This window comes from Camellia sinensis, chromosome 2 (genome assembly GCF_055761805.1).
Source record: "Camellia sinensis isolate YWXY chromosome 2, ASM5576180v1, whole genome shotgun sequence".
NCBI lineage: Eukaryota > Viridiplantae > Streptophyta > Magnoliopsida > Ericales > Theaceae > Camellia > Camellia sinensis.
Window position 1 is genome coordinate 20152990 of NC_138962.1, and position 10389 is coordinate 20163378.

The 10389-nt window shown below is 40.6% G+C and overlaps 1 protein-coding gene across 1 annotated transcript; it reads right to left on the minus strand.

Annotated features, from left to right (window-relative positions):
- Positions 1 to 7576: 7576 nt before the first annotated feature.
- Positions 7577 to 9487, minus strand: LOC145819504 (uncharacterized). The gene is made up of 2 exons (XM_082913495.1): positions 9288 to 9487; positions 7577 to 9206 (listed from the first exon to the last, which is right to left on the minus strand). Exons 1-2 carry the CDS (start codon positions 9456 to 9458, stop codon positions 8823 to 8825), a joined length of 555 nt encoding a protein of 184 aa, XP_082769621.1. The 5' UTR covers positions 9459 to 9487; the 3' UTR covers positions 7577 to 8822.
- Positions 9488 to 10389: the final 902 nt, after the last annotated feature.

Consider the following 10389-nt stretch of genomic DNA (forward strand, 5'->3'; position numbering starts at 1 on the left):
ATGTACTGCCATCAGGAGGTTGTGCGATTTGATTTTGACACATTTGCGATAGCCTCAAATTGCACCATGAATTTCGTGTAATGGATTAAAACTGTGTCGATTTCTTACCAGAATATGTGCACATACGGCGCATGTCGCGTATTCTGCGGAGAGCATTTGTGAAATCCATAATTCACTGAGTTATACTAAACCACTTCAGTTCATCGTTTTCGGTGACAACGGAAAACGACGTTACCAATTTCACGAAAATGGCACAACTTTTGAAATGGGAAGGCAAGATTGACTAACTTTAAAGTTAACCGACGAAGATGATAGGATGCACAAAACGTACATACCACCGATGTAATTTGGCCTTGAACAAAATTTCATTTACGCTGATATTTGTTACAGGCAAAGGAAAACATTGAAGGCAAGTGGCAAAGGTTCAGGAATGGAAAGGGTTGACATTACCGAGCCCCCTCGTCGAAAGCGGCCACTTGGGCCATTTATTGTTTACAGGTTTGATCCGTGTCCTTCAAAGCGGCTCACAGTACGAATCCCTCTGGTCAGAAACGTGTGACAGTATTTTTGCACAATTCTGCATTACATATTTTGAACTCATAGCTTGCGCCTGTGCAGATTTCAGTTTGTACTCACAAGAAATTAAGATTTTAGAGACCAAAAGTAAGGGCCAACATAATTTAGACCATTTATAATTGTTGTTGCAGAAATGATGTGGTTATTATATTTTTAACAACCAAAATTGGACATTACGGATGCATTATTATGTAGTTGGGACCAAATTTGTTTGTGTCACAAATTGTGTACATATATGTATATATATCCATCCATATCTAACATATACTTGCGCCGAAATTGACAATGGTTGCAGCTAGGAACAATTCAAGGAAAGACGAGAAGCAGACAACCCCGGATCGAATATGGTTAGTGTGCAGACATGTAGTAAGTAGAGTACCGTGATGGGAACACGTGACTGCTATGATAGCAAAGTATGGACTTCTATTCCATGCGCACACCAGTCATGTGCTTCTATTGTGTCGCATTTAGCGATTGCCAGCAGTCATAGAAGCCATATTGCATGTTCTTATAAACTCCGATTATTTGTAAAATTCCATGTCCGTTTTTATTTCAACTGTGTGCGAACTAGTAATTTGTATGTGCAAACATATGTAAATACCAGAAAATGTGCACACATTGCGAGTGGTATAACTTTTGGTGACAATTATTTTGGACTTACAGCTCCTATTTGTCCTGTATGTGCGTCACGTTGGTGTAACACTTACAGAGCCGGAAGGATATTGGGGAAAGGTGGAAGTAACTCCCCTGTGATGAGAAGAAGAGGTTTCAGGACATGGCTAAGGCAAGTGCCAAGGAACTGGGCGAAGAAGTTGCAAAGAAATCTGCAAAGGTACTTACGTGCTTAGTGTTTTCGTAACTACATTTCGGGAGGACCTGCTATCGACACAATGTTGGTTAATTTTTTGTATTAATGTTCACGTTAATAACATTGCAGAGTAAAATGCAAGTCCGCATATCATTGAAGGCAATTGTTGATATCGTGAACCGGTGTAACGAAGCACAAAAGCAGGCAGTCATTGATATTGGGTTCGGTGGCCTCCTGGGGTTAAAGTGTACCCGTATAGATCACAACATGTGCCAATGGTTGGTACAGAACTTCGATCCCGACACGTGTTCGTTGAGTGTTCATGGCCGTCACCTGAGGCTCACCTGTGAGGAAGTGCATGTCTTATTGGGTATACGGTCAGAAGGCAATGACGTGCAGTTCACTGGTTCAATAGACGCATATCCCAATATCTACGAAGAGGTTGGAGCTGTTAAGGGAATCATTCCTTTGAACCAGTTGAGAGTTTATCTGACTGAGAGTGATGGTGCGGATGACGAGTTTCGGCCGAAGTTTGCGCTGTACGTGTTGGGGGCCATGTTGTGTCCTACCACAATGACCACGTTGAGCCTGTCGTTCGTTCATGCCGTGAAGGACGTGACCGGTATGGGGGCATGTAATTGGGCAAAGGTGACACTGCAATTCCTTGTCAAAGGTGTTCGGAAGTATAAGATGAAAGTTCAACGCGAGGCAACTGGATATGTTTTCCTTCTAATGGTAACGTAATCGATCGTTGTTTGTTTGTACCATGCCGATTACATATTTCATCCATTGCTGTGCATATGGTTCAATAAAATGGCAGTCGTTGCGAAACACAAACTTACCTGTTATTGAACAGCATGACAAATATACCTGTACGGCCCACATTTTTGGTAACCACGAAAAGCTTATCTTTTTAACCGGAAAGCTGCATGGGGATTCTGCCATCGAGACACATAAACACATACATATTATTGTGTTGTAAGTTGTATGCATTGTTAGCGAATACGGATTAGTTTGCTCGGAAGTGTATAGTAAATATCTTTTCCCCCTTACAATGCAGCTATTTTACTTGGATCGTTTTGCCCCTCCTTGCAAGAGTACGTCGGCTACTACACGCTCCATCCCTCGGCTAAATGATTGGGGTGATGCCGAAATACGGGAGACGAGGCGACTTATGGGAAGGAAGCAAATGTTGCAGCAACATGAGGTAATCAACCCATTCGTTCTGCACATTTGACAGCATTGCCCCACCTGTGTTATGGATAACGGTGACAGACAGAATTTGTGTTCCTATGACTAGGTGACAAGCAGCGACAAACAGTGACCCATTCCTTAGCGTACGTCATATTTTCAGTTTTTCCCTCCCTATTTACTTTGAAATACTCGAACTTTTGGGGGGAAAACATGAAGTTTCCATGTGGACGATGTTGTAGCCTTACAAATTCAATTTTATGTACTACTTCCGTTACGAAATGAATTTTCGTTAAGCCCTGAAGTCAGATTTTTGGAAAAGCTTGAAGATTTTGGTTTTTTAACTTTGTAAAAAGGTCAAAACATTGTCGTTCAGTTATTGGTAGTTAGTTTGTAATTGAAAGTTTCTCTTTGTTTATGTAATTGGGAAAAGGTAAAGTGGTAAACATGGGATCGACTGTGAAGTTTTTATCCACACCAGATGAGCATCATTTACAACAAATTTTTTTTCCATTTCAGACGAATAGAGTAATTAATTTTTATTAGATATATTTAATACGTAAAGTGTGTACACATATGTTGTGTGCAACTTAAGAAAGCAGACGGAAACTTTACGATTCATAGTTGAGATCGATTAACGATTCAGTGCATTACCATTTTCATTTATGATTTGAATCCCGATTTGACAACTATGTTAGGTGGAGTTTCATCCAACAAAAGCGAAAAGCAACGACATTGATGACGCAATTGACACACACCATGTCAATAACAAACAGAAACCACGGATTGATGATGTTCGTTTGAGCAAGGTTGAGACCGACATTGGTGAACTGAAGGAAACCATGAAGCAAGTGCTTCACAACAATGCGGAAATAAGGGACATGTTGCTCAATTTCCGAGGGAAGGAAGCTGTTCACAATGCAAAGGTAAGCAAAAGCAATTAGTACACATGCTTCACACAGTTCACAGAGGTTACTTGAAGATGAAATATCGTACCAGGTTAATGTATGTGTTTGTGTGATTAGGTGGAGTCGACTGAAAGAAATTGTAACATTAACATATCCGCCAGCATTGGTGAACTGAAAGGAATGCTGAACGAACTGGTTGCAGCTATATTGTCTGGGAAACAACCGTTTACTGAACAGACACATATTGCTGAAATGAAGCAAATGATGCAGCAAGTGCTGGCAGGTTTATCGGAAACAGCACAATTGGCTCGCTTAGAGGAAAAGGGTGTTGACCCTACCATGGGAGTCGAGTTGCATGATGGCGGCGTGGTCTTCCGAAATTATGATGGTAGCCCAAATGAGGGTAATGTTCAAGATTTACAAGGGGTGGATTGGGAGGACAATTATGTAAATGGAATGTTGTCCAATGAGATAATTGATATGCACGTTGGACAGTTGCGTACCGTCCAAGAAGTTGGGGACATGCACAACAACCGTCGCCTTGCGTTGGAGGAAACATACGCAAGCGAAGAAAGCAAATATCTTTCAGTTCAGTTTCTGTCCATGAAGAACGTTGCAAAACAGAGTTTATCTTCGTTTGATGATTTGCAAACCTTGCCACCAATGCGAGGAGAAGCAGACAATGTGCATCCTTCTGCTGGTAAGGTTGCTCAAACATTGGGAGCGGGACAAATTGTAACAGGCACAGGAAAGGGAAGAGGAAGAGGAAGAGGAAGAGGAAGAGGAAGAGGAAGAGGTGTTGAAGAGAGAGACGTAGGGGATATGCATTCGTGCAATGATAGCAAAATAAGTACTCGACTTACTGCCGAAAAATTCCCAAGTCGCCACATCACCTCACCTTTCGTATATTTCATTACCAATTGATGCATACAGCATTACTGATCATAATAGAACCATTATTTGTGTTGTATTTTAATATTTGTCATTCTAGTGCAAGTTTGCAGTAACAAATGTTGTACAATTGTCTTACAGATTTCGGACAAACTCCTGTCCAAACTGCACAGGTTGGACAAGCGGTTCCGTTCAGAGGTTAGACATCGCTTCACCAATTTTAGATGCATAAGGATGTGTTATGTACTTTGCAAATTAAATTTCTGAACAGTGGTGAGTTAGTTAATTGTTTATATTAATAGGAGGAGTTGATGTTACTTGATTGTTTATATTGATAGAAGGACTTGATAACACTGGAGAGCAGAGAGGTTTTATCAGCGGCCCAAGACGAAGTTGTTGACTCTGTACTTGACGACAGAAACAATGAAAGGTACAGATGAGTTTAGTACTCGCAATTAACCTGTTCCGTAGTATTTGTGAAATAAGTTTGAATTCCACAATTTTCATGTGTCGTGCTATGTTTATTTGATTCTTGTAGGTATCAGTTCTTTAATTTTTCGTTCTCTATGATTTTGATGGGTTTATAATGGGTTTATCCATGTCGTATGTAGGATTCTCTTTGAATTTAATGCAGTGGGCTACGGAAAGATCAGTGGCTAAATTTCCTGTCTGAAGTTTTCTTCTTTTGGTCTTATCCTGCACACATGTACCTATTGGGAAAATTGCAAACCACTGATATTTTCACAAAAATATTTACAAATTCATGGAAACCTTTATAATTTAAATTATGAAACTTAATAAAGTTTACCAATGATTTGCAAATTTTTTTGAGAACTTATAATGAAGTGCAATTTTCCCTAGCTATTTTCTTCTACTCTGCTTACATTTTCCATTTTGATCATTTTGGGATATTGTTGGCTCCAGTTTGTAAAAAACGTGTTTCTTTTGTTTTAACTTGCTGACCTGTAAATGAGCATTTCAATTTTCACATATTATTTTAGTAAATACTATTGGACATGTCATGAGTTGTAATATCTAAAACTTTGTCTTTTCATTTTGTTTTTTAAAAACTTAAAACTAATCTTCATTGGATTGGAGCCTAGTAGAATCAGGAATATCTTCCATAGTTGTACAACAGAAAAAACTAATCTTATGTTGTAGAGTTAAGCCAGATACGTTTAAGTTTTACTAGGCTGTAGGTTGCTTCTTACTGGTTGATGTATACGTTTTATGTAGGGACATTGTCGTGTCTATGAATCTGCATGAAATGCCTTGCGAATGTGCTACGCGACGTGACATGCGCACGCTGAAACCAGGGGCATGGCTATCCGACACTGTAAGTCGTGGCATCTGACAATGTTATTTCCACTATATTTGCATGATAGACATATCCATGTAGGGACATTGTTATTTCGTATTACATTTAAACAAATGGCAAACCTTATTTCGCAAGTTGCCTGGTCTGTTACAATGTTCCAGCCAATCAACTTGGTCGCAGTTCAATTGACTAACGGACAGCGACAAGTACACAAAGACGGGAGGCATACTGCGTGGTTCTTTCCAGTATATTTGTCGATAAGTAAGTGTTTTAGGTCGGTTGTGTATTGCAGAAGACATATTTTCAGAAAACTTTGGCTGACTGAACTTTACACACTAAACATGCAGACTTCGATACTAAATCAAAAAACTCAACCTCTGAACCATGAAAATATCGTCAAATCATATTTTGGACATGACAGATATACTGGGGTGCTTGATGCATGTGAGAAGGTAATATGAATGTCCATCCCATTGAAGCGAGTAGATTTAATATGAACGTCGGTAATATGAATGTCGATCCCATTTACTTGAATGTCAATGTAAATATGAAAGTGCGTACATGTTCGCATGCCCTCTAAACAATGTCTTCACTTGTGTTTATGTGTAGATTTACATGCCTTTCAATTATAGAGGAGTACATTGGGTGTGCCTAAAAATAGATATGGTAGACCATGTGGCGTACCTATTTGACTCATTGGCATCCGCCACAATGGACACCAACAAGCTGAACACAGCAAAAATGTTGGTATGTCGTGCTGAATTTCACAAATCTACTTCCACACTGTCACATCCTTCACATAAACTAACCGTCTCATTCTGCAACAGGTTCAAACAATGCATGCCTTACTGCAACTACAGTTTGGAAATGAATATGCTGTAGACATGCGTACTTTTGAGGTCCGCATGTTAGAACAAAGGCCATTACAACAGCTGGACGAGTAATCCACAAACCCTGCGTCACATTGACTTCACTCTTGAATCACTCATTTAACGAACCTGCTTATATTTTACGAGAAACTGAATGTTACATTTCATTTGTAGCACTTTCGACTGTGGGATGTTTGTGATCAAGTACATGCAGCGGCCTGATATACCCAACGGTCCACACAAGGTACATTGTACCGCTTAATTTCCAATTGCGAAATAAATCCGTTTATTCCCTACCGCTGTAACTGTACCTGATTTGTGTTATTCGCTTTCTGTACATAGTTTCATCCTTCTGTGCGCCGGAAGTTGGTGCTTGACTTCGTTATGGATGTGAACAATACAAAGATGGGAGAGTATCGTTCGTGCGTGTGATTGATTGCAATTACAACAAATAGGGCAGCGATTTTATCATGGCCTGCCAGTACGAGTGTAATTTCGATGCCCAACCACAACTGGATTACTGCATCAGCTTGTCGTGACAACTTTTTAGGTCGCAGCTGTGATAATTCTAATTTCCCACGCGTATTGATTGTACACATAATTCCAATGTTTGGGACTCGAACAAACGAGGGAAAGTAGTAATGTTTGTTTGCTTTGATCGTGGCCTGTACGTAATGTGATACACATAATTCCAATGTTATGGGTACAGTACAGAACAAACAATGCAATGTCATATTTGCCCAAATGATTATAGTAATGTTTGTCCAGTGCAATGTGATATTTGTCCAACAAACAATGCAAGTTGAAAGCAGTAATGTTTGTTCGCTTTTACCACATGAATTATGTTTGTTCGATTTTTTTGAATGCCATGATTTTGTCCAAAACAAAGCAAAAAAAAGTCCACAGAACAAACAAATAGCGGTGACTATAATGCACTTTGAAGGGGAATTGATTACTTCATAACAATGCACAAACGCTGAAAACTTGCACAAAAAATAAAAACAACCATACAACAGACCATTAAAAACACAGAGTATTGATATTCAATTTTTTTTTTTGTTCAGCAAAACAAAAAACTGTATTGATGAAAAAGCACATACAAGGTGTCAATGATACATCAACAAAGAGGAGGTTGGAGACCAATGAAGAGAAACAAAAACAGAAGGAAAACAATAAGAATGTAACTCGAAGCCCATCCTCACAAAACCACATAACAGGGCAACCAGATGAAACTCCAAGGTAGCATGAACAAACTTCAGACCATACATCCACCATTGAGACTTGAGCCTGAACCTTCAACTTCCATTGAGACTTGAGGCTGATCCTTCAACCTCCAAAAAAAAAAAATAACTACAGCAGCAGACCAACAATTACAACAAGGCCCGCAGCAGACCTCCAATAACTTTCCCCAATCCAGCAGCAGACTTCCAATACAGCACACCAAAACATCATTCAAACAATTGCAAAAAGGCCAATATGCAGCAGCAGACTTAAGTCTATTCGTTGATCCCATATAGCAGCAGCAGAGTACATATATAGCAGAGCAGATTTGAAGCACAGCAGAGCAGAAACCAGAAATGAGCATGCTTGACCCCATAAACTAAGCCAGAGCAACAAGCCAAAAATAAGGCAAAGCATAGCAACATTGAAGCACAGCAGAGCAAAAGTAGCCACCAAGAAGATATGGTAATACCATAGACTGACCAAAATCCTGCAAATCACAGATTGACCAAACTCCTGCACCCTTGCAACAAAAAACACCAAACACCACCCCCTAAATCAGACTTTGATACTATCCAGAATACAATATATGTCGTCCACTGAATACTGTAGGCCTCTATAACTTTGCTTACAGCAAAGTGCAACCCTCACTTTCACCATCTCAGCCAATTCAGGCCCATCAACAATCTTATCATTAAAAAGGCAATCATTCCTACCTTTCCAAATCATTCCTAGGTGTGCAATACAAAAGAATACATATATAAACTAGCCTAGGATTTGGGGAACAGAACGGCTAGAACACCCCACTCTGATTGAGCATCTGCCAGCATGGCTTGGGCTTGGTCCAACTCAGCTTTAGTTGTCTGAATGGATGCAGAACGATGTCTAATTTGGGACAGCATCATCCTTGCTTCTTGATTAAGCTGGTCATGTTGCTGCTGCAGATGAGCCTTTCTTTGCCGGACAGAGGCAAGTTCTGCCATGAGTTTGGCTTCCTCAAGTTCAAGTGCTGAGTGTTGCTGAAGAATGGCTGCAGAGGTTTACTGGCTGAGTTTGAGTGAAGTAGATATGGTGTGGGCTTCGTTTAGGAAATCCTTATTGGTTTGAATATCATTCGAGCAAGTCTGAACCATCTCTGAAAGGGTTGGCCATTCTGTGATGATCTTGGCCAATTGCTTTAGTTGAATGGGGTTGAAAGGATTAGGGGAGAGGTTTACAACAACAGAAAGATAGGCCAAGGTTTCATCAGGTTTGTGGAGAATGATTTCTTCAACTGGGGTGTTTATGAGGTTGATGAAGGTGGTTAAGGTTTGTTGAGTTTCAGCATCAAACAGATGTAGCCTTTGAGGCAATGGGGATATTTCGTCTAGATCTTGTTGAAGAATAGAAAGTTCGGCCCAAATATCCTGGCATGGACCGACGGCCTGTGAACATTAATAGTTTGGTGAGAATATATGCTTGCAAGTAATAAAGAGTAAATAGGATGAGGTTGGAAATGGTAGTACCTGTCCTGATAACGTGCACGCAGACGGTTGGCCTTGTTCAGCTGTGGTTGTGGCATGAGGACGAGTTGTTTCTGGTACTGATGAAATGGCAGCATCAGCGCCTTGAGGGTCTTTCTCTGGTTCTGCTAACAGGGGAAAGTCATGAGGACCTTCAACTTCTGTCTCGCCCATTGGTCGTGGAGATGAGTCCTGTATTATGTCCATCCCTGTAAATTGGAGAACAATACCAGTTACTTAAAGAGAAGTTTTTTTTTCCCAAACGAACAGTAACATTTATATTTCTATTTACCTTGGTTGTGGTGAACTTCTGGTTGAGGGGATTTTGTGTTGTCATCTGTTGGAGAGGATTGGATGTTGATTGAAATGTCAAATTCAATCCTCTGTGATTCTTTGTTTGACGTTTGGGAATTGGAGGGGTTGGATGGTGATGGTTGAGGGCTAGAGACAGAAGGGACAATGTGTTGAGGAGAAGTGGAAGGATGTTGTGATGCAGACTGTGTGGATTGTTGTGGCGAAGACTGTGAAGCAGGTTGTAAGGAAGTTTGTTGCAAGGCTTCAGGTGGTAGTGGAGTTGGTTGTACAGTGGGTTCTGTGGGTACATTGCTGATTGGACTGGGAATTTGATGAATGTGTTGAGGAGAAGTGGAAGCATCGTCATCATCAGCAGCAGCAAGGAGTAACCTCCTTCTTTTTCTCTGCACAAAAGTAAGTGATCAGTCGGGCGTGAATGCAAATTCAGATGCTGTAAATATGTAAAGTGAAGGCTTACTTGGTAGAGCTGCCCTGAAGGATTTGATGTTGTTTGGCCAACCATTTGGCTGAGAGGGATATCCCACTCACTTAGGTCTGTGCTTAGAGCAAGAGCAGTGGAAGGCTCTTCTCTCTTCTTCGTCGTGACCTCTGTCTCGGCAGGGGTACGGGTGGTAGTTCCTCTCTGTGCTTGTGTCTGCGCGGCTGCGAAAGAGTCTGCCATTAATTTCGGAACTGAGGGGGTGTTTGTCTGAGTAGTTGCATCCATTAGATCCTTGCCTTTACGTTGGTCCCTAACCAATGGTTCAGCAGCAGGCCCAATTTTGGCTGTCAAAGGTTAAACATGTTAGTG